The following is a 23,149-nucleotide window of genomic DNA, read 5'->3' as shown; positions in this document are numbered from 1 at the left end:
CTGACCTTCCTGAAAGCAAAGTCACCCTGCACTTCAAGGAGAAACCTGGTTAGCTGTCAGCCTTGCTGTGACAGCTAACACCTTCACGTGTAGCAGCCCCAGGTGCAGAGCTGGTGGTGGGGTGATCTCTCTGACCTAGCCAGAGAGCCTGCACACACAGCCGGTGCCTCCTCCTTGAATCACAGGATCAGTCATGGTTGGAAGGGATCTCTGAGGGTCACCTAGTCCAACCCTGCCCTGCTAAAGCAGGGTCACCCACAGCTGGTTGCCCAGGATCACAATGTCCAGGTGGGTTGGGAATTTCTCCAGAGAAGGAGACTCCACAACCTCTCTGGGCAGCCTGCTCCTGGACTGCAGCACCCTCACAGCAAAGATGCTTTTCCTTCTGTTCAGATGGAACCTTCTGGGTTCCACGTTGTGCCCATTGCCTCTTGTCCTGTTACTGGGCACCACAGAAAAGAGACTGGCCCCATCCTAAAGGGTGAGAACCCTTTAGCTATTGATCATCATTGATCATATTCCCTCTGTCTGCTCTTCCCAGGCTAAACAGCCCCAGGTCTCTCAGCCTTTCCTCCTCACAGAGATGCTCCAGTCCCTCAGCATCTTTGCAGCCTCTGCTGGACTCTCTCCAATAGCTCTTTGTCTCTCTTTAACTGGGGAGCCCAGAACTGGACATAATATTCCAGAGTAGAGGGGGAGGAGAACCTCCCTTGATCTTGCTGCTGGCCACACTCCTTTTAATGCACCCCAGGATACCATTGACCTTCTTGGCCACAGGAGCACATTGCTGGCTCATGGTAAACTTGTTGTCCACCAGCACTTCCAGGTCCTCCTCCACAGAGCTGCTTTCCAGCAGTTCAACCCCTCACCTGTACTGATGCAGGGAGTTATTCCTCCTCAGGTACTCCACCCTTACCCTTGTTGAGCATCAGATCCTTTCATGTCTATGGGCCTTCTGGAAACGTTGCCCAAGGTGCCTTCTGCCATGTAACAGGTTCCTAACAGATAAAATAGATAAAGTGAGGTTTGTGTTTGCTGGTAGGAAGAAGCTGGAGTGTCTTGAAAAGGCCAGAATGACCTACAGAATGAGCTCGTTTTCTTACCGGAGATTGGAGACAAGGAAAAAGAAAAGGAAATAAAATAGAGACAGTCAGTGATGGATGTGATTTTTTTTTAACTGGGCCCATAAAAGCAAGAATATTATGCCATGAAAGATGTGTCAGTAAAACCTCAGAAGTGAAAATGAATTAAATGTCAGGATATGCTTCTTGACATCTGGATTGATAGGTCTGAGGTCCCAACAGAAAGTGTGAGGGGTTCCTGGTGGGAAGGTCTGCTGTCCTACTTCAGACATTGGAGACCCTTGGAGAAGTGCAGGGTCAGGGCTTGCTTAGCCTTGTTAGAGTCCTTTGAAGGAAGTGCAAGGTTTAAACATGGAGCAGAAGCCTTTGCTAGCGGGGAAGTGAAATAAAAGCACAGCCAGGTTCCGGATGGAAAATAAGCCAGGTTTAAATGTTAACGAGGAAATCCAAGTCCAAGTTGAAACTTGCACTCTGCTGTATGCAATGGGCCTGCAGAGACTCTGACAGAGGTCATTTGGCTAATTGGAGATGTCTATTAGTGCAAAATGTTTCTAAATGAGAAGGAACATAGTTTTGCTGGTTTTTTTTCCATCAAAATGCTGGTGTGAATTTTTGAGGAGAGCTGCTCACTTTGTGTGCCACAGTGCTGGGTCTTGGCAAGGAGACAAGGACGTGAGAATGGGCCCATGTTGATGTTGAGCTCAGGGGCAATGGTTTCAGCATTGCACCAGGTCAGGTGCAGAATTGGGCTGTGATGGAGGTGTTCCCTCCCAAAACTGGGAGATACAGAGGTGTTCCCTCCCAAAACTGGGAGGTGCAGAGGTGTTGCCTTCCAAAATTGTGAGACACAGAGGAAGGACTAAGTTTGCTTTGGGTGGGACAGCTCTCCCTAGGAAAATGAGCTTATTTGGGATGATCAGTACTGCGGCAGGTATAAATCCACCCACCTCCAGCAACTTCATCTGGACTTCCATCCTCTCCTCAGTTTGCTCCTCTACAACCTTTTTCTTCCCTCTTCCCTCCCCTCGCAGATGGTCTGGGAGGGGAGTTGCTGCAGCTGTTATGTTGAAAGCATCAGCCAAGGTCTTTGGAGGATGCTGCTCCTGGAGATATGAAGGACCTGGGCCACATTTGATACCAGGTGAATGAGGCATAGCCTAATTAGTGGTCTCCTACTGTTATTAACCCCTGACTCAGGCAGGCTATTTTTTAACAGAGGTGCAAGAAGTTAATACTGGTGCTAATGGCTTCATGGCCAAGGCCTTAATGAAAGCCATGCAGGGACCAGGCCTGTCATCAATATCTTTCAAACTTTGAACTTGAAATTATCCTCTCCCCTCCCTGCTCTTTATTTATTTTTTTTTTTATTTCTGCCCACTTCTCTGAAGTCTTCTGTCCCCATAGCATAAGCTGGCTGGCAGCATCGGCACATGCCAGCCCCGTGGCAAAGCTGAACTCCATCCAGATAAATGGGCCCAGTTGGCTACATGGGTTGCTATAGTGTCTCCCACCAGGTGACATCTACTTGTAGAGCAAGACAAAGCTGGAAATGGAATGCATTGGACTGGAAGAGCAAAGAGCAAAGAGATGCTGTGTTAGGGAGTAAGCTTGGTCTTGGTCTTCAACATGTCTTGGGATCCTCAGTAATGAAGCAGGTATAAATCCACCCAGCTCCAGCAAAAAGGAATCTACCCATTCAAAAGGAAGCTTGATCTTGCTCTTGCTTGAACCAAACTCCAGGTGAACTTCACAGGTGCAGGAAAGCATTTATATTTGTAACTGTTTTAAGCAGAAAATTGAGTGGGATAGGCACAGCTAGCAGATTGCTAAGATCCTCAGGTAAAGGAGGTGGTCCAAGGATGAAGCTCACTCCTGCAGGTGCTGCCTCAAGAGCCTTTGGCTGGGGCAGGAGCAGATACAGTTGAGCAGCCTTGTCTTGTGGTGTGATGAAGGGATCATAGCTTGCCAGTTTGGGGTGACGGTGCCTGATTTCTGGGGTGATTTCCTCTATTCTAGCCCTGTTGACTTGAGTGTGATGCAGCTGCAGGGTCGTGGTGTGATGGCTGGTGGAAGAGGACAGCGCTCTGGGGCTCTGCAGCTGGATTGTGCTCTTTTAAAAGCAAGACTGCTTTTTTTTTTCTATTGAAATCCATTTTTCTCTTTAAAAATAAGCCTGTTTAAATAAATTTGAAATTATGACAACCTATTTTAAGGCTTAAATTTACTATAATCCATGAATCATTTAAATAACTTCCACCAAGGAGCTCTCCTCAACTATTAATGAGCTGAAGGGTGCTGCTTTCTCAGTGATATGGCAGATCAGGGGGAAAACATCTTTAACTCCAGCTTTCGAAATGTCACAATGTCATCTACTTAGGATCTATTATTTTTTTTTTCTCCTGACAATGGAGTAAATGCTGGTATTTACATTTTCCCAAATGTCAGGATGTGGAGTTCCTGTTGTGTATAAAAGCTCTTGCCTTAATTGCGCCTAATTTCGCGTTAGCAGGCAGGTGCAGGGAGAATATTTTCCTCCATTTGAGCTGGTTCATGTGAAGGTGAGAAGCCATGGGGAGCTGAAGAAGCAGGAAAGCTTGTTTTTCCACTTTCAGCCCATGAATAAAGACCAGGTGGGAGGAGGAGGAGAGCTGCTTTTTCAAACCCTGACCAGCTTTTCACAGGGGATCTCTGTGCCTAAACTTGCAGCTTGGTGCTTAGAGGGAAGTTCAAAAGTGTTTGTAGCTTCCTAGATGGGTTGACTGCTTCTGGCTACCTAGATGGGTTGACTGCTTCTGGCTACCTAGATGGGTTGACTGCTTCTGGCTTCCTAGATGGGTTGACTCTTGTTGTTTTTGCTTCCTGGTGGCATGCAGGAAAGTTCATCATCTCTCTGCTTGGGACACTCACCACACATTGATTCCCTCCAGAAACATGACCTGTGCTGAGCAGGAACAACCTCCCAGTTCACTCGCTGCAGCTAGTGTTTCTTTTGATTAATCAAATCAGTTTGGGAGGATGAACCTGGTTCCTAATGCAGATTTTTCACTCCCCCCTTCCTCTTCCCTCCTAGCTAGCTAGCTCACTTAAGGCAGCCTAATGAAATTAATTAAGAGTAAATTTAAAATGTTGTTTTTTGGCACTGTAATTGAATTCCAGTTTTCATTTGAAGGCAGCATGAAACAAGCAAAATAAAGATGATGATTTGTGAACCCAGCCAGGCTCTCCCCTATATTGCCATCAAAACACACGAATGGGATGGAGTGGATGGGTTTGGCTAGATCCTGGCTGGACCATTCCCATGGGGTAGAGGCAGGAGGGAGATCTGCATCTCAGCAGGAAGCTTGTCATGCTTTTCATGAGCATTCCAACGATGCAATTAAAAGGTGTATTTTCAGGGAAAAAAACTAATGGCACATGGCAAGCTTAACTGATGGCTGAGATCAAGGTGGTCTGGTCTGAGAGGGAGGTGATGGCTAAAGCAGTGCCCATCTCTCTCAGCAATGTGCTGGTGTCTCCTTCCCTTTCACTAAGACCCAGCCATAGGATGTCCCTGAAATCTGGAGTCAGCCAGGTGAATTTGGTTGGTTTTGGTATTTAGTGTCCTGCAGCATGTCATGTCCCTGTCCTCACCTGCTCCTCCTGCTTGGGTATCCTCTGCTGCCATCACTCCTTGGATGAACTCTGTCCATCCATCCCATTGCCCCCAGACCCTGAAGCTGAAGTTACTTGGGGAAAATTGGGCAGACAGTGGAGGTACCCCCACAGACCTCAGGGCTTGAGCCATGTGTGGGGAGCTGTAAGAAATGATTCAAAACTGCAGACTTCTGAATGCACCTCGGTCAGAGCCAGAGCTGCCATCACAGCCACTGGCATGTTTCTCCATTCACAAAGAGTGGGAAGTCTTTTCTGTCTGCAATCATTTGTAACATGGTCTCAATTATCCCATTAGAGCCACTGTGAAGTTGTCCTATATCCTCTGCTCCCCACATCTGGAGCTGTGTTTAGCATGAAGCACATGGGTGAAATCCACCCAAATTAGGGAAGAGAGATGTTGCTGGATTCCCTAGGTCTGGCCCCGAGGTGCTGTCAATGAGTGCTCTGTCCCTGCACCACATAGGGGTTTTTGGAGGGGCCCACATCTGTATTTTACTCCACTTTAACCCTTCAGGGGTGTAGGGGCCAGCCATGGTGTCAGCAAAAGGTGACTGGAGGAATCCTGCTGTGTGCGTCCCTTGGTTTCTCCAACCATTTTTTTGGAAGAGGCTGATGTCCCTCTTCACTCCTCCCCACTGCCTTTCCCACATGACCAGCTTTGCTTTTGCAGAGATCTCAGGCAACACGGATGACATCCCACTGGTGCGCTGGCGGCAGCAGTGGCTGGAGAATGGAACACTGCTCTTCCACATCCACCACCAAGATGGGGCACCCAACCTGCCCGGCTTTGACCCCACAGACGAGCCCCAGACCGAGTCGGCAGAGGAGGAGCTGAGGATCCTCCACATCTCTGTCATGGTAGGTGTTGGGAAGGTAGCCCCAGTGAGGTGTCCAGAATCCTGTAGGAAATACAGGGGTTTTTAAAAGCCATGTGTTTCCCCATCTACCCTAGGATGGAGAACCGGGACAACCTTTGAGAACTGGTTAAGATCCCCTGGGCACCTCTCTGAATGATGATATGTACAGGGTACTGCTTGAAACCTCTCCCTTAGTTTCCATCGTTTTTCAAATGTGTTTGGGTGCCTTTATCCCCAGGGAGGTGCTGGGCTTTGAAGGTCTCAACTGCTTTAACCCTGAGGTTAATTCAGGTTGACTTTGTCAGGAGCCCTTTGGCCGGTGGATGCTCGGTGCCTGCTGCTCTAGCACTCGGCGGGTGTCACAGTGCCACCGGGCACTGTCACCACCACTCTTATCAGCATGGCAACCCCGTGGTCGCCGTTTCTCAGCGTGCAGCAAGCAGGAGCATTCCATGTGTGGAGGCTACACAGCTCTTCTCCCCCACTACGCTGGGATGAGGTTTTGATGGCAGAGAAAGGAGGGCGAGATCAAGAGCTGCATGTTGGAGGTGGATCTGTGGTTTGTGGTTGTTTTGTTTTTGTTATGTTGGAGAAAATGTGAAGAATCTGACGGCTTTTGTGCCACTGGAAGATAATTAGCCAGAGACAATGTGTTGCCGAGGCTGCAAACAGGCTGTTTAATGGTGCCTGCCCTAATGAAAGCCTCGATTGTAGCCCCAGGCCAGGTTTCTCCTCCATCATTTGTGCTTGATTAGTCTCGAGAAAAAAAAAAATACTCACCCCCAAACCTCATTTTGCACCCTTATCTTGGGGTTTATTATCTGTTCCCAGCTGCTTCTGCAAGAGCATCACCTCAGGAGAGGGTGGCCCTGCTCTGCCACTGTGATCTTGGTCTTCTTGGGTACTTCTGATCCCAAGATTGAGACAGGAGCATTTGGAACAAGCCTTATTGAGCTGATGAGAAGGATGCCTGCAACTCACTACTCTCATGCCAAAATGTGTAAATACAGATGAAGTCCTCCTTCTCCCCCCTTTCCTCCATCACTCTCAGCTCCAACGGCATCCTTACACCCTGACAAATAGAGTTTGGCTTTCGTGCCAGGAGTTCAGATCACATGGAGCTTTCAAGGCTGGTTTTCATTCTTCCCTGTGTGGTTGCCATGAGAAGTGAGAGTGAGGGTCCGTATCCATCGTGACAGAAGGCCACACGTGGAGTGTCTGGCACAGGGCTCCTCTCATAGCTGTTGTCTGAGTGTCACTTTGGGGGAGATGAAGGCAGAATAGGATTTCTGTGCTCCCACAGAGAGGAACCAAGGGTCTGAGGTGCTGCTCTCTCGTGCTCCAGTGAGCAGTGGGTGAAGGGGACGCTGGCACTGGTTTTCATCCTCCCTTTGGAACCTCTTGAAAGCTCAGGTGGCTACAGGTTGCTTTTCCTCGGGGACAGTTGGAGCTCTCAGACTATCAGGGCAGAAAAAAATCAGTTTCAATTAAATAATGAATTGATTTGAGACCCTACAGCCACAATCCTCCTGGGTGTCAACCTGATTCAGTCTCTAGCTTGGTCTCCCTTGTTTACCAGCACAGGCATATGGCAAAGATCTCTGGTGTGTGGGGAATCCATCGTCTTTGAAATGCTATGGAGAACAGGAGAGGTGCCTGAGGTCTGGAGGAAAGTCAGTCACTTGAATCTTCAAAAAGAACAAGAAGGAGAACCCAGGAACTTACAGCCCACTCACCAGGCAAGGTGAAGGAAGGCTTGTTCTGGAAGTTATCTCTAGCGTGTGGAGGAAATGAAAGTTATCAGGAATGGTCAGCTTGGATTCATTAAGGGGAAATCATGGTTGACCAATCTTTGATAATGGTGTGATCAGCTGGGTAGATGAGGGGAGAGCAGTGGATGTTGTCTGCCTCAACTTCTCTGATTTAATCGTAGAATTGTTTCAGTTGGAAAAGACCTTTAAGATCATCAAGTCCAACCATTCCTTGACGCTACTCAATCTGGTGTTAAATCATGTCCCTCAGCACCACACCTCCAGGGATGGTGGAGTCACCATGTCTCCTGGCCAGAGAGATTGCCACATGCCAGCCAGCCCCTCCCCCTCTGCTGGGCTGCTTGTCTCCTCAGTCACTGGAGCTTCTTTGGGTTTCCTTTCTTTGTTTCTAAAGGAAGTTTGGAAGGAGGCTGTGAGGGTGCATCACAGCTCCATTATCCTGGGAAAGAAAGAAAGTTAAGCCATAATGGCCATTAGAGCTTCTTTTCCAGCTGCTTCTCCTGCTTCTCATTCAGTAATTCCCTTAATGTTTTATCCTAATGGAGCAGATTATTACTATTATTTTATTCTATTTTCTCAAGATCACTTATTGCATAGAAAAGAGGGGGGCTGGAGCTGTGGATAGACATGGAGCTCTTAGCTGGCTCTCCACTGTTATTTTAATAATAATAATAATAATAACAATAATAATAATAATAATAATAATACATGCTCTGGGTGTAAAGAACCATCTTGTGCTTTCATCTCACCACCTCTGTGAGCAGTGACAATGCCTCCACAGGAAGGTGGCCTTGGGGTAGCAGCAAGGCTTAGGTGCAGTTTCATGGTCTATCCCTGAGGGGCAGGAGCTTTTTTTGGTCTCTTCCCCATGAGGTCTTCCCAAAACAATGCCTCAGTCATCTGGCTGTCGGGAGCCTTGATCTCCTTTAATCTGTGTTGCAAGTTCTGCAGGATACCCTGGGAAAATCTCCCAAGATCAAGAGTGACAGCACTGAAAGTGGTTGGAAATGGGTCAGAAGAAAAGTTGCCCGTAGGAGCGTTTGCCTGGAATAAATCTGATCTCAGCTTTCAAAGGCGTGTTGTGGGAAAGGGGAACAAACCATGCTCTGCTTTAAATGCTGCTTTTTCATGCCTCACTGGTGACTTCAAAGCTGGTCCACCTCGAGGCAGGCTTCAGCTGGGAGCGCTTGGCCAGCGCTGGGCTCTCTTTGTGCCAGCATCTTCTTATCATAAAATCATAGAATGGTAAGGGTTGGAAGGCACCTCTGGGGGTTATCTAGACCAAATCCCCTGCCAAAGCAGGATCACCTAGGGCAGGTCACATAGGAAGACATCTAGATGGGTCTTGAAAGTCTCTAGAGAAGGAGAATCCACGTCCTCTCTGAGCAGCCTGCTCCAGGGCTCTGTCATCCTTACAGTAAAGGAGTTTTTCTTCATGTTGAGGTGGAACTTCCTGGGTTCCAGTTTGTATCAATGCCCCTTGTCCCAACACAGGACACCTCTAAACAGCCCCAGGTCTCTCAGCCTTTCATTATCAGACATGCTCTAGTCCAACGTCCTTGTAGCCTCTCTTGGACACTCGTCTCTCCCTGTCCCTCTTGAACTGGGAAGCCCAGACCTGGACACAGTACTCCAGATGTGGTCTCACCAGGGCAGAGTAGAGGGGGAAGAGAACATCACTTGACCCACTGGCCGCACTCTTCTTAATGCACCCCAGGATTCCTTTGGTGGTATTGGCCACAAGGGGCACAAATCATGCCCTTATCGGCATGACCAAGCTGCTCTGGCCATTGCCTTCACTTTGGCCACCCCAGAGTGTTCCTGAGGCGTTTGCATCCCCAGGGTATGACTGGCACTGGTCCCCATCCGAGCCCTGCCCGTGTTTGTGCCCGCAGGGAGGGATGATCGCCCTGCTGCTCTCCATCCTCTGCCTGGTGATGATCCTCTACACCCGGCGGAGGTGGTGCAAGCGGCGCCGGGTGCCGCAGCCCCAGAAGAGCGCCAGCGCCGAGGCAGCCAACGAGATCCACTACATCCCCTCGGTGCTGATCGGGGGCCACGGGCGGGAGAGCCTGCGCAACGCCCGCGTGCAGGGCCACAACTCCAGCGGCACGCTCAGCATCCGCGAGACCCCCATCCTGGACGGCTACGAGTACGACATCACCGACCTGCGGCACCACCTCCAGCGCGAGTGCATGAACGGAGGGGAGGACTTCGCCAGCCAGGTCACCCGCACCCTGGACTCGCTGCAGGGCTGCAACGAGAAGGCCAGCATGGACCTCACGCCAGGTGGGCGTAGAGTCATAGAACTGTTTCAGTTGGAAAAGACCTTTGAGATGGTTGAGTCCAACCTTAAGCCTAGCAAGTCTAGTGTAAAACCATGTCCCTCAGCACCACTCCAGGGATCTGCTATCCCTGGAGGTCTTTTAAAAGAGATATGGATGTGGCGCTTAGGGACATGATTTAGTGGTAGTGGCTTAGCAGCAGTGGTGGGATTGTGAGCTTTAGGTGTGTGGTTGGACTTGGTCTCAAAGGTCTCTTCCAACCTCAACAGTTCTACAATTCTATGATCTCTGCATCTTTTAAACACCTCCAGAGATGGTGATTGAACCAGCTCCCTGGATAGCCTGTCCCAGTGTTTGAGAACCCTTTCAGTGAAGAGGTTTCTTTTAATAGCCAACCTAAACCTTCCATAGCATAGCTTGAGGCCATTTCCTCTTGTCCTATCACTTGTTACTTGAGGGTAGTTTGTAGAGAGCCAGAAGGTCTCCCTTCAGCCTCTTTTTCACCAGGCTAAACAACCCGTTTCCTCAGCTGCTCCTTGTAAGACATGTTTTCCAGAACAAGCATGGGCTGAGCTAGATCTTTTCCAACTCATCGTCTCTCCGTTTTTCCACACACATTGCCTCAAGCATTTTCCCTATTTCTCTGGATTTTCATTGTGTGTGAGATGTCAGTGGCATTCTGAAGGTGTTTCCATTGCTGGGAGAGCTTGTGGCTAGTTGAGAGCAGTCCCCACTGAATGGGCCATAGCTGGGACGATGTGGGGTGGAGATCTGAAGGGAAGGGTTGTCATTCCTGTGGCATGTTGGAGAACCAGAATAGTTTCTCCTCCCAGCTGCCTGATGGTGACACCCCAAATTCCCTTCTATATCCCAGAATTGCCAGTGTCTTCGTCAACTGAGGGTTGTAGCAGGAAAATCATACTTGCCATCAGTACTTGCCATTCAGTGTTATCTCTGTCTTATCAGCAGCAGGGATTCTCTGAGGCTTGCAACACCCTTGCTCATTCGCCACATTGCCAACCGAGCCACTAGTCTAGAGCCTTCTTAACTGAGACATGGTTTGGGAAACTGTGGCATGCCTCCTAAAGCTCTCCAGATTTGTTTTTTTTTTTCTTCCCAGACCTGGCTGCACAGAAGTGCTGAGAGGCTGAATGTTAAATCTCAGCTTCTGGCTAGCTTGGCAGAGCTGCTGATCCCCTTCAAGTTTTGAGGAGTTCCTGAGGATGCACTGGGGACAGCTTGGCCCCATTGGCCATGGCACCCTGGTTGCCTCATGCAGATGCTGGTGACGGACCCAAGGAAATCTCTTTTTGTCTCGTCTCCCTCCTTTTAAAAAAATCCTCATCCCTGAAAGATTTTTGCCTTCAATTCTTCCTGCTCAGGCAGTGACAATGCCAAGCTGTCCCTGATGAACAAGTACAAGGACAACATCATTGCCACCAGCCCTGTGGATTCCAACCACCAGCAGGCCACATTGCTGTCCCACACCTCCAGCAGCCAACGCAAACGCATCAACAACAAAGCACGAGGTAGGGGGGGTAGACGAGGTGCTCTGGGCTTCCACCCACACTCTGTCAACTCACCCTCCCTTGGGATGAAGAAATAGGGCAAACATTGGGTAAGAGCATGGAAAGGAGGGGTTGGGTGGAGGGAAGCTGAAAAATTGGTGTCTGCAAGGATGCAAGTGATGTTGGATTGGTTGGTTGCAAAGATGCAGAGGGTGGTGGCCATGGTAAATATTTCATGATACTGGCACGGGGAAAAGTTGCAGTGTAAAGGGAGCCATGGCAGGAGATGTGACTGTGCATGGTGGGAAGGGGAGAAGGTACTGTACCTGCTGTACCCAGTAGACAGTGCTTCTGGTCTTCAAGGCAAGGCTTGCCCTGAAAAGGTGATGTAACGTGGTGGCTTGGGGTGGCATGGTGCCAGCCTTGCTGTGACCACACTTGGTGTCCTCTGCAGCTGGCTCAGCATTTCTCAACCCTGAGGGGGACTCGGGGACGGAGGCAGACACGGATCCCCAGCTCACCTTCTACACGGACCCCTCACGGAGCCGCAGGCGCAGCCGAGGTGGGTGCAGATGTGGAGGTGGGCAGTGAGCTGTGGTTCCTCTTGCCTTTGTTGCCATCATATCTCTAGGTTTGGAGACATTCCATCAGCAAAAGATGGAAAACCCAGGTGCCACCCAGGCTGCCATGGGCACGTACTGGTCCCTTGCTCCTACAACAGGTGGCTACTGCTCTCCAGTGGAGTTTCTCGGGAGAGGATGAATGTATTCTGATTTTTTGCTGGAGGCTTCTGCTGGGCTTTGGTGTGTATTCATGAGTAACACACTTGAAGGGCTGCCCCGTGAGATCCTGTGTTTGCTCCAGCACCATGCAGTTAGAAGCTGTATGTGCCACAGAGGATAGGGACAGGCTTGGTCCCCTGTCAGGAGTCTCACCTCACTGCCCTGCACCATCTCTTTGGTCTCCAGGAAGGAAGTTTTGTGTCTGTTTTCCCTCGTCAAGCCTTGTTTGCTGGATAGTGTCTTGCATTTCTGGGAGTGGTGGAACTGGAAGCCCTCTCCTTCACCCCCAGTGCTGGGTGCTGGAAGGCTGGCTCAGGGCTTGTCTCTGCAGGGGATCACTCAGCCTCCAGCCAGCTTTTTCCACTCAGCTTCTTCAGATGAGAGATTAAAAGTCAAAGACCTGCATGTCCAGAGTGGTTAGGGTTCTCCAGTGCTTTCTCAAAGGCATGCAGGAGGCTGTTGTCATGGCAAAATTACCCTGACAGAAGTGCCAAGAAGAAGGAGGGGGAGCAAAAAAAAAAGGGATATTGCACTTACCTTTCTTCTTCTTAGTATCTCTGCTCTGCTTTAAAGTCCTTTTGATGCAAAGGTCTTGGCATGCTGAGCTGCAGGGTTGAGGGAGAGCCCAGGTTGTGGGGACTTGAAGAGATCCCAGCCATAACAGGAGGGAGGGTGGATCCCATGGCAAAGGCTGTTTCATGCTCTTGAAAATCTGAAATGACTTCACTTGATTGGATTGTCTCTGGATTTCCAGGGGCTGGATAGGGTGTCTGCACCCCAAGATCCCTCGGCTGCACCCAAAGCGTGCAGATCTCGAATGTCAGGGTCCCCCATGTCTCAAATTTGACTGTGCTTGCGTGTTCCCCAGTGGGGTCCCCTCGGAGCCCTGTGAACAAGACCACACTGACTCTCATCAGTGTGACGAGCTGCGTCATCAGCCTGGTGTGCTCTTCCCACATGAGCTGCCCCCTTGTTGTCAAGATCACCCTCCATGTCCCTGAGCACCTCATTGCTGATGGTGAGTCCCCCATGGGCTTGCCCACCCCCACCTGCTCCATTTTGTAATCTATAGTGGAGGGAATGATGGAGAGGAGAGAGGCAGGCTGGATGCAGGGTGGAGGGGACAATTGTGAGATGGAGAATATCAGTGTGGGAGTGAGGGATGGAGAGATATAGATCAGAGAGGGTGGGAAGAGAACAGAGGTGAAAGATGTGGAATGGAGATGGTTGTTGTGGGTCAGAGGTGATGAATGCAGGATGCAGAGGACAAGGGTGGGATGGAAGGGTACCAGTACAAGACATAGCAGGATGGAGGGGATGGGTACAGGATTGAGGGGACCATTGTGAGATGGGGAAAGGCAAGCATAGAATAGAGGTGATGGGGGTGAGATAGAATGGGCCATTATGGGACAAAGGACATCACTGTGGGACATAGAGGACAGGTGTGAGACAGTGTGGGGTAGACATGGCTGTTGTGGGACAGCAGGGATAGTCACAGGATAGAGGGGGCTGTCATGGAATGGAGGTGACAGGCATGGGGTAGAGGGGGTCATCTAGGGCAGAGGGGATGGACACAGAATAGAGGGATTCATTGTGGAAGAGAGGGGGTTGTTGTGGGATAGACAAAACTGTCTTAGGAAGGAGAAGATGGATAGGGGATGGAGGGGACCATAAGGGGATGAAGGGGTCCATTACAGGATGGAGGTGACCTTCATGGGATGGAAGGAATCATCATGAGACAGTCTGTTATGGGATGATAGATAAAGGGTGGATAATGCCTGGATCTGTTCCAACCAAAAAAATCTTTCTGTTTTATCATGGGATGGAGGGATCCATCACAGGGTGAAAGGGACCATCCCAAGATGATGGGGTCCATTATGGGATGCAGGGGACCTTCATGGGATGGAGGGTTCAAGCTACTGACTCTGTTCTTGGCGGCAGGGAGCCGGTTCATCCTGCTGGAGGGGAGCCAGCTGGATGCCAGCGACTGGCTGAACCCGGCGCAGGTTGTCCTCTTCTCCCAGCAAAACTCCAGCGGGCCCTGGGCCCTGGACCTCTGCGCCCGGCGCCTCCTTGATCCCTGTGAGCATCAGTGTGACCCTGAGACTGGTAGGTGGTGAAGTGGTTGGGGTGGGTTTGGTGGGAAGAGGCTGTGTGAGAATGGAGCTGCTGGGTGCCCACAGGGTGGGTTCAAGAGGGAAGCATGTGGAAAACCGTGCCCTCATTGTTCCTGGTGTCCCACCTCTCTCTGTAGGTGAGTGTCTCTGCTACGAAGGTTACATGAAGGATCCTGTGCATAAGCACCTCTGCATTCGGAACGAGTGGGGAACGAACCAGGGGTGAGTGCACCTGCTGCAGCCTGCCCAGGCTTGCACCACTCTCACATGGACTGCTGGGCTTCCACAGCAGCGTAGCAGGGCTGCAGCTGGTCCTCCTGACTGAAAGAGTTGGAGGCATCTCGGTGAATTGCACTGCTGGTGCACAGCTGGGCTGTGGCAGGAAAGGATTCCCATCCTTTGAGATGGTCAAAGATGATGTGCAAGAGGCCATTGTTAGGTTTCAAACACCCCTGGGCAAGTCTGGGGCTGCTCCTCTTCCCGTTGTGGGTGCTCTCCTTGGCATGCTGCACTTAGCGGGGCTTTCAGTTTGGGTGTGTGAGGTGTCAGAGGGGCTGAGGTTGGGCTGTGGTCGGGCTGTGGTCCCCAGCAGAGGAGGGAGGCTGTGGAATAGGGAAGTGTCATTGAAACTGGGTGGATGAGATGACTTTGATACCATGGCCTGAAGCAACAACCTGCTCCACAGCTTTACACCTCTGGAAGTGCAATGGGAAATGTTTCTGATGATTCAATAGCAGTTTAGTGGAGGATTCCCATCTCTCTGTGACCCTTGGGGGGTGTTCCATCTGGTCCTTGACACTCATGGGTCTTTGATGTGCAGATGGGGACTCCCAGACATGGCTGGAAATAGTGTACAGAAAGCCAAGACACCCCCAAAACCATAGGTCTGAGGTGCACCAGAACTACCAACCCCCATTTTCCTCCTGCTGTGTCTGTGCACAGCTGGATCTGCAGCAGCCCCGTGCATGGCAAGATGCCCTCTCTGAAGTCATTAGTCTTCACAGCAGGGAGGGAAAACCATCAAAAGCTGGGCTTGGCAGCACCCCTGCTGTGCCACTGTGCTGGAGTATGGCATCCATGGGGGGTTGTCCACACTGGCCAGACCCAGCTACCTCCCTTTGATCTCTGGCCTGGGGAGAGCACCGTTGCTCCACCTCCAGCCCCATCTCTGGTTGTTTTAATTTTAAAACCAATTTAGCAATTAAACCCAGCATGGGAGACCAGGGTGGATGTTGTGGTGTGTGCCCCAAGGCAGGCTGGGGACTGGGTGAAGTACATGACACAGGTGGCCCTGTGCTGGGGATGGCATGGTCAGGTCCCCAAACCATTCTGAGGTACTGCTGCTGGGGTGGGAAAATAGAAATACAGCTCCCTGCCCTGTTTGTCCCCAGAGGACAAGTGTCCAACACATATGTCTTCAGCCCCTCTGTGCTCATCTAGTCAGGGGCTCTGGGTAATGGGGACTGGGGTATTTCTCCTGCCAGGGACTTCCCTGTTTTGGATTTAGGAATGTCTCATAATGAGTTGGAAAGAGCCTACGGCCACCCATGACCACAGATGGCTTTGGTGGCAGCCAGTGCCTTGGTCAGAGTCACCAGCAGTGTGTTGTAGCCACCATCCTGCAAAAAGCAAGCTGGCAAACAACTGTGCCTGCTGAGGCAGGTGGTAAAAATTAATAACTCTAGGTAGAGAAGTATTTGCTTCCTTTCCCTCTTCTTCCTCTTTGCTCCTGGGTGTGGGACTGCAGCTTCACACTTTTCCTCCCATGCACATTGCTCTTCTCTAGCTCATTCTTCATCTACCTGCTCCATTGTCTAAAGGGAATGTGGAGAAAAAGCTACTTTCAATTGAACTGGGAAAAAGGACAAATCCTTTCCTGCCTTGTGGACCTCTCTGGACCCAGCTTTAGTCACAGCCATGCCAACCCAAAAGGTGCTCAGGACCCATTCTGTTCCTCCAGGGAAACCCAGCTCCATTCCAGTGCCCCCACAGGAGCCTTCTCCATGCTCATCCTTGAGCCTCTGCCTTTCCTCCTGCAACACTGTCCATACCTGGCCAGGCTGCAAGTCTTCTTCAGGCCCTTCTCCTATACCAAAGTTGGTTATGATGAGTTATATGCAGCGTTTCCAACATACCTTCTGTTTGGGACAGAGAAACTTTGCAGATCTTTTTTCCCTCTGCAGCAACACAGCCCTAGACTGTGGTGAGGCCATCAAAGTCCTTCTGCCCTTTCTCAGGATGTTTCAAAGGCTTGAGTGCTGTACTATCAGGGTTTTTTAAGCACCACCCTTTGAGAGCTCCTCTGCTGAGCTGTTTGAAATAGCATTTCTGTGAATGTTGTGTTTCTTCCTTGAACCAGTCAGATTTTTGTTTCAGAAAATGGGAGCAGCTGAAACCACACTGACCCATCCTTGCCTGCAGCTTCCATTATTTATAGGGGCTCTTGAGAATGTGTCCACAGCAAGTGTCATGATGCTGCTGTTTAAAGAGGATTTTTTTTGCTCTGGGATCTCTTTCTGTTGTCCAGGTGCTGCTTGGCACAGCTCTGCCTTCAAGAGCTTGTGACGGTGGAGGTCTCTACCTGCCCAAGGTGACCTCCACGGTGTCATTTATGTGATGAACTCTTTTTGTTCCATCAGAACCATCTTGTCAGAGCCCATTTGACAGAGTAACTTGTAACTTGATGCTTTTTGGGGTGGAGGTTGAGCTGCCAGGCCAGGCTGTCTTTTGTCACACTGATTTGGCTTGCTCCCAGCTCTAACCTAAGAAGGTGACCCACAGGCTCACCTGAAAGAGATGTCTGCAAATCCTCTAATCTCTTCCCCTATCCCAAGGTGAGATCAGCTCTGTCTGAATCGTTTCTGACCATTGTTTGTCTAATCTGCTCCTAACCCCTCCAATATTGAAGCGATTCACTGCAGCTGCTGGTAGCACAAACCAGGTGGCAAGTCTCTGGAGAAGCCACGTCAGCTCTTAGCTAAGGAGAGGTCAGCAGAGGATGGCCTGGGGGACTCTGCCACATCCCTTGGTGTGCTTGGCAGCGGCATAGTCTGGCTGTGACCTCTTCTGTTTCCCTAGGGTGGTGTTTTTTATCTGAGGCCTCATGTCAGCCCGTTGGTTTAGGTAGGTCTGCTGTTGGTTTGGTTTTATTTGTGGTGATTACAGGCTGACTCGGTGTCTGTTCACTCAGCAGCATCCAATTTTGCTCATGAAGATGAGCTCATCTTTGACCTTTATTGGTGATGGCAGCAAGGCTTTGTGTGTTGTGTGTATTTTGGGTACCATGCTGAGATCAGATCCGTGTCTCCCCAGTATATCTTATCCCCAGCGTGCTGGGTCCCTAAATCTTCATTGCTTTTTCAAAAACAAAGATCTTTTTGATCGTGGGTAGCTGATAACATCTGATCGATTGTTTTTTTTTTTTTTTGAGGGTGTGTGCTGCTGTTCAGCTGTTTTAAGCAAGTCTGGCTGGTGCTGTTTGTGTGTTCACAGTCTGGCTTCCTACTTTCATATGCATTGTTAATTAGCTGCTTTTCAGCTCTTCCTCTAGAACATTTCCTGGGTAGGATAAAGTTTCCAGTAATCCAACCAGCCCTGCTTCATCTTTGCTCATCAAACCAAATTCCTGTAGTTATTTTGTGCTATGACTGGACCCAAGTCAAATCCACTCATTCTGCCTCTAGTGAATAAACTGCTACCTGCCCACATCTCAGCCCTTAGGTCCACCTTGGTTTCCCATCCATATGTGATGGTCTTGCCCAGGTGCCGTTTTCAGACACCCCAATGAGACTAAAGGTGCTCTGCATTTTGGGTGTCTTTATCAATGTGCCCTTTCAACTTTGAATCATAAAATCATTTTGGTTGGAAGAGACTTTTAAGATCATTGAGTCCAACCATTAACCCAACACTGCCAGGACATCACTAAACCATGTCCCTCGGTGCCACATTTACACAGCTTTTCAATCCCTCCAAGAATGGGGACTCCACCGTTGCTCTGGACAGCCCTGTTTTGGGGCTTGACAACCAATTCCATGAGGAAATTGTTAGTCACGTCTAACCTAAGCCTCCCCTGGTGCAACTTGAGGCTGCTTTCTCTTCTGTCACTTGTTGCTAGAGAGGAGAGACCAACCCCCACCTGGTTCCAACCTCCTTTGAGGGAGTTGCAGAGAGTGAGAAGGTCTCTTCTCCTCCTCCTCTTCTCCAGGCTAAATAAGCCCAGTTCCTTCAGCCACTTCACATAAGACTTGTAGTGGGCTTCTCCCCAGCATGGAGGAGTTTTAGGCTAGTTTAAGGCAATTTGGTGAATTTGTTTGGCTGCTCTTCCAGCAGCTGGCAAACAGGGACCACTCCAGAACCCCTCTCATGCAGGACAAGTTACTCCTTTCTCCACCACATAGGCTTGCAGATATTTTTTCCAGCACAGGACAAGAATTAGTGCAGCAGCCCCATGCCCTGCTTCCCTGCTTCCCCTCCCCATAGTGCCTTTTCTCTTCTGCACCCAGGTATCCCCCTTTCTGGCCATGCACCTGCTCCTCCTGTCCCATCTCCATGCACCACCCTCTCTCTACCCCACAGAGGAGCTGGGGGAACACTGATATGCTGAGGACAGCACTTTTCCTGCTTAAAGATTTTCTATTTTCTGTATTTTTTCTGGTTGCCCCCTCCCCCCTGCCTTTCCTATCCTTTTTTATTTCCTCCCCTCTGCCTCTCTCCATCCCCTGCTGTGTGCCGCGGCTTTGTGAGCTTGAAGGACAGCCAGATAAAAAGCTCCTCTTTCTTTCAGATCCTTTCACCAAACCGCCCATCCGCCTCCTCCTCCTGCCCCATTCTCCTCGCAGATTTACGGGCAGCCCAGGGAGAAAGTGCCAGCATTAGCATTTTTAATAAAGAGCTGCTTGGAAGGGCTGTCAGGGGGTGGGGAGAGGCAGCGGCAGCTGAAGCCCAAGCAAAGCTGTTGCGAAGCGAAGTGAAGCTGAGGAGGAGCCAGGATGGGCATTGCCAGTGGGAGAAGTCAGCAGCTCAATGCTCATGTCACATCTGCTCTCTGCTCACCTCCCCATCAGGGTGGTGGTGGGTCTTCATAGGTCCCCACTGTGAGGGGTGGGTCCTGGAGCTGCAGGAGGGGTGCAGGTGCTGTGATGATGCTTCTGGCGTGTTCATCCTGGCCATCTATGGAGGGATGTATGAGCACCTTTGTCCATGCCACTCTTTTCCAACATGTACCTGATGCCATTATGGGGTTTGGCATGGCTGTCATCACTCTGCTCACTGGTTGGAAACCCCTAGGAGCACAGGGAGTGAGGGAACCAAATGTGAAGTCATCTATTCCAGTACCTAACACCTGACCACCTTCTCCTCCAGTAGCATTTCAGTCACACTCACACACAGTGGCCTTCTCAGTGCCACCTTCTGCAGCCCCTCTCTGACCACCCTGCCAGCTCCCCTCTAACTGACTGCTTTAGTTTAGCTCATGGTGGTCACATCCTGCAGGCACCAGACTTGGCCTCCTCATCCCATCCATCTTGTCTAGAAGAGTTTTGCAGGGAGCGAGCACCAGCAGGAGCACTGCTCTTGACACTGGAAGTCACTCTGGCTTTGTCTATTTGGGGCTTCAGTTCCAGTGAGGCCAGGGACCTGCTGAGGTGGGCCAGAGCATCACCAGCAGCAATCTGGAGGGCTTGGCAAGTATTCTGGGATATTCAGCTGTAGTCCAGCTCTGAAGCAAAGTGCAACTGCTGGTCCAGCTGGAAAATTGAAGAGGCCTGAAGAACATCCTGGGGATTCACTGGCAGTGCTTTGGCTGTGGAAACTTGTTGAATGTGGGGAGTTTGATGGTTCTCAGCTGCCCTGGTGATCCCCTGTTGTGTTGTTTCAGATACCAAGAGTGGAAAGGTTGACAGGGAGCCAAGAGCTGTCATTTCTGGCCCGTTTAATCTAACCTGATCTGCTGCAGAGCTGTTTCTGATCAGTCCTGCTTGCCTTTGTGAGCTCTCAAGACCATGTAATCAAAATAACTGCCAAGAACAACAAAAAACAGAGCAGTGAGATGCCTCCAGTGATCACAGAAAGCAGGGTGCATGGGAGAAGAAGGAGGGGATGAAACAGCAGCAGAGGCAGAGAGGCAGTGATGGAAGAAGTGAGGTGTGCCTGGACAAGATCTCACTCCAGCTTCTGCAGCAGAAGGCACAAAGTCAGCAAGGGTGTGTGGGTGGAAAATGGCAGTGTTGAGCTCCTAGAGGTCTTCCTCAGAGTTCAGGAATCTGTCTACAACTACCTGAAGGAAGGTTGTAGCCAGGTAGGGGTCGGTCTCTTCTCCCAGGCAACCAGCAGCAGAATGAGGGGACACAGTCTCAAGCTGTGCCAGGGGAGGTACAGGCTGGATATTAGGAGGAAGTTCTTCATAGAGTGGTTTGCCATTGGAATGGGCTGCCCAGGGAGGTGGTGGAGTCGCCGTCCCTGGAGACGTTCAAGAGGAGACTGGATGAGGCACTTAGTGCCATGGTCTAGTTGATTGCTTAGGGCTGGGTGATACATTGGACTGGATGATCTTGGAGGTCTCTTCCAACCTGGCTGATTCTATGATTCTATGACAGGTGCCTTTCATTGAGCTGGGGTCTTGTATGGAGACCATCTCAGGGCTTATCTGCAGAAGGTACCATGTCCTCACAGACTAAGAAGTGCCTGATAGCATTGGTTGTCCCCTGCTATGTAAGCATGTAGCTGAGAGCCTTTAAGAGGCCTTTTTTGACCTTGAGGCAAGGTAGAGTAGAGGCAAAATGAGGTAGGTTGGGGAGATACCACATGGCTGCTTCCTGGAGCATGGAAACCTCTTCCCAACTAAAGCTATAGAATCATGGAATGGTATGGGTTGGAAGGGACCTTAAAGATTATCTAGTTCTAACCTCCCTGCCATGGGCAGGGATACCTTCCACTAGACCAGGTTGCTCAAGGCCTTGTCCAGCCTGGCCTTGAACACTTCCAGGGAGGGGGCATCCACAACCTTTCTGTGCAACCTGTTCCACTGTCTCACCACCTTCACTGTAGTTAGAATTTCTTTCTAATATCTAACCTGAATCTGCCCTACTCAAGTTTCAATCCATTCCCCCAAGTCCTATCACTACCTGCCCTTGTAAAAAATCCCTCTCTAGCTTTCTTGTAGCGCCCCCCTCAGGTACTGGAAGGCCACCATCACAGAAATTTTAGCCACAGTTGGAAATTGCACCCTGTGTGGATGCAACATGGCCTGGGTGCTGATTTCCATCTCTCAGGCAGGTCCAAGCCTCGCCTGCTGCATGCCCTGGACATGTTGGCATCTGTGGACTGCCAGATGTGCCATCTGGCAGAGGTCCAGCAGCCATCATGCCTCCACAGCACTTGCTGCAAGCCTAAATTGGCTCTTCAGAACCGCTTTTCCACCCGAGTTGATGGAGAATAATACCTTGCCTCTGCTTTTGTCCTCTGCCTGGGCTGCTCCTGAGAAGCAAGAATAAAACCCCATCTGCAGGAGCGCTGGAAGGCAGAGGCACGAAGCGTTGACGGTGTCGGCAAGGCGCGAGGAGCACATCTCCTTGGCCAAAGCTGACCTCATTCAGGGCAATCCAATCTGTGGGTTGAATGCAATCCCTCGCTCCCAGCCAGCCTGACGGGAACGTGCCATTGTATCCCAGAGAGGACACGTAATCCCTATATCAGGAATTGGATTTTTATGGGAGGTTTCTGTTTTGGTTTGTTTTGGTTTTTTTTTTTTTTTTTTTTATCCTGGCTACAATAACTTCAGATTAGAAATTCATGTGCTTGTGCAGGAAAGCTGTGATTGCCTCAGGAGAAAATCCTCAGGCTTGGTGGCAGCACCTGATACTCTTACCCTGAACTTTAGAAGCTTGAGGCAGAGGTGAGGATCTAATGCTATAGGAACCCCCAAATGAAGATCTTGGCTGTGGGGCTAGTTTATCACCTTGTCCTGCCTTGGTTTGATCCATCTTGTTCCAGGACCCCCTCTACCCATGAGCTGAGGATTAAGCAGGGGAAGTGTTTTGGGCTGTGAATGCCATCAGGGGCATGATGCCAGTGTGATGCTCCTGGGTTTCTCTTCCAGACCTTGGCCATACACCATCTTCCAGCGTGGCTTTGACTTGGTACTGGGCGAGCAGCCATCCGACAAGATTTTCCGGTAAGTGGTAAAGGCAACCGGGTGAGCACAATTTGGAGCTCAGAAGTATGACTCGGGGCTTGGATTTGGATGGAGGCAACCCTCCAGGCTCAGCTTTTCCCACCATGCCACGTGGCCTTTGCTGCTCTCCCTGGCAGGTTCACCTACACCTTGGGGGAAGGTATGTGGCTACCACTGAGCAAGAGCTTTGTCATCCCACCAGCCGAGCTGGCCATCAACCCCTCAGCCAAGTGCAAGACTGATATGACAGTGATGGAGGATGCAGTGGAGGTCAGGTAGGTGTGATGGCAGGGTGAGGGTGTTCTGGTGGTGTTTCAGCAAATAAACTGGTGGTGTGTCCCTGGGGTGAGAGGATCAACTAAAAGCACGTGAGGTTTGATGAGAGCTGGGACCTCCACCCCATATTTTGCAGGTGGAGATTAGTGGGTCCATTAACCTACCCTTCTTTAGTGCCTGCAAAGCTGAGCCTTCAGAGGTAGCACCCATCATCTCAGTACCTTCTCCGTTCCTCTGAAAGCTCAGCTGTTGTTCAGCTCTCTGTCAGCCCAAGGGGAACCTGAGCTCCAGAAAAACCCACCCAAAAGCTGCAACTGTGCAAGCGTGCACAACATCTCATCAGAACAGTGACACAGCTCCCCCTCCTCCTCCTCACAGGGAAGAGCTGATGACCTCCTCCTCCTTCGACAGCTTGGAGGTCCTCCTTGACTCCTTTGGCCCTGTCCGTGACTGCTCCCGGGACAATGGGGGCTGCAGCAAGAATTTCCGCTGCATCTCAGACCGCAAGCTGGACTCAACGGGCTGTGTGGTGCGTGGCCCCCAGAGACCTTCCAGTCTCCCTTGGTGTGAGCAAGGAGGGGAAGGGTGGAGGGGCAAGGGCTGCACCCTTCCCCCCTTCCCATTGTGTCGGGATGGGAGTTTTGGG

The 23,149-nt window shown here is 50.5% G+C and overlaps 1 protein-coding gene across 1 annotated transcript in view; it reads left to right on the top strand.

The window, feature by feature from the left end:
• The window catches only part of ASTN1 (astrotactin 1), a 61,643-nt gene that overhangs the window by 20,485 nt on the left and 18,009 nt on the right, over positions 1 to 23,149 (top strand). The window contains exons 2-11 of the mRNA XM_054384608.1: positions 5,407 to 5,594; positions 9,261 to 9,665; positions 11,005 to 11,179; positions 11,613 to 11,720; positions 12,809 to 12,958; positions 13,882 to 14,049; positions 14,195 to 14,279; positions 22,153 to 22,227; positions 22,365 to 22,502; positions 22,882 to 23,032. Of these exons, the coding sequence (XP_054240583.1) occupies positions 5,407 to 5,594; positions 9,261 to 9,665; positions 11,005 to 11,179; positions 11,613 to 11,720; positions 12,809 to 12,958; positions 13,882 to 14,049; positions 14,195 to 14,279; positions 22,153 to 22,227; positions 22,365 to 22,502; positions 22,882 to 23,032 (1,643 nt within the window). The remainder of the gene's footprint in view (positions 1 to 5,406; positions 5,595 to 9,260; positions 9,666 to 11,004; positions 11,180 to 11,612; positions 11,721 to 12,808; positions 12,959 to 13,881; positions 14,050 to 14,194; positions 14,280 to 22,152; positions 22,228 to 22,364; positions 22,503 to 22,881; positions 23,033 to 23,149) is intronic.

The sequence above is a fragment of the Indicator indicator genome, chromosome 10, assembly GCF_027791375.1.
Source record: "Indicator indicator isolate 239-I01 chromosome 10, UM_Iind_1.1, whole genome shotgun sequence".
NCBI classification, from domain to species: Eukaryota; Metazoa; Chordata; class Aves; order Piciformes; family Indicatoridae; genus Indicator; species Indicator indicator.
Note: the sequence above shows the minus strand (reverse complement) of the source record. Positions and strands in the feature narration are given on the sequence as shown.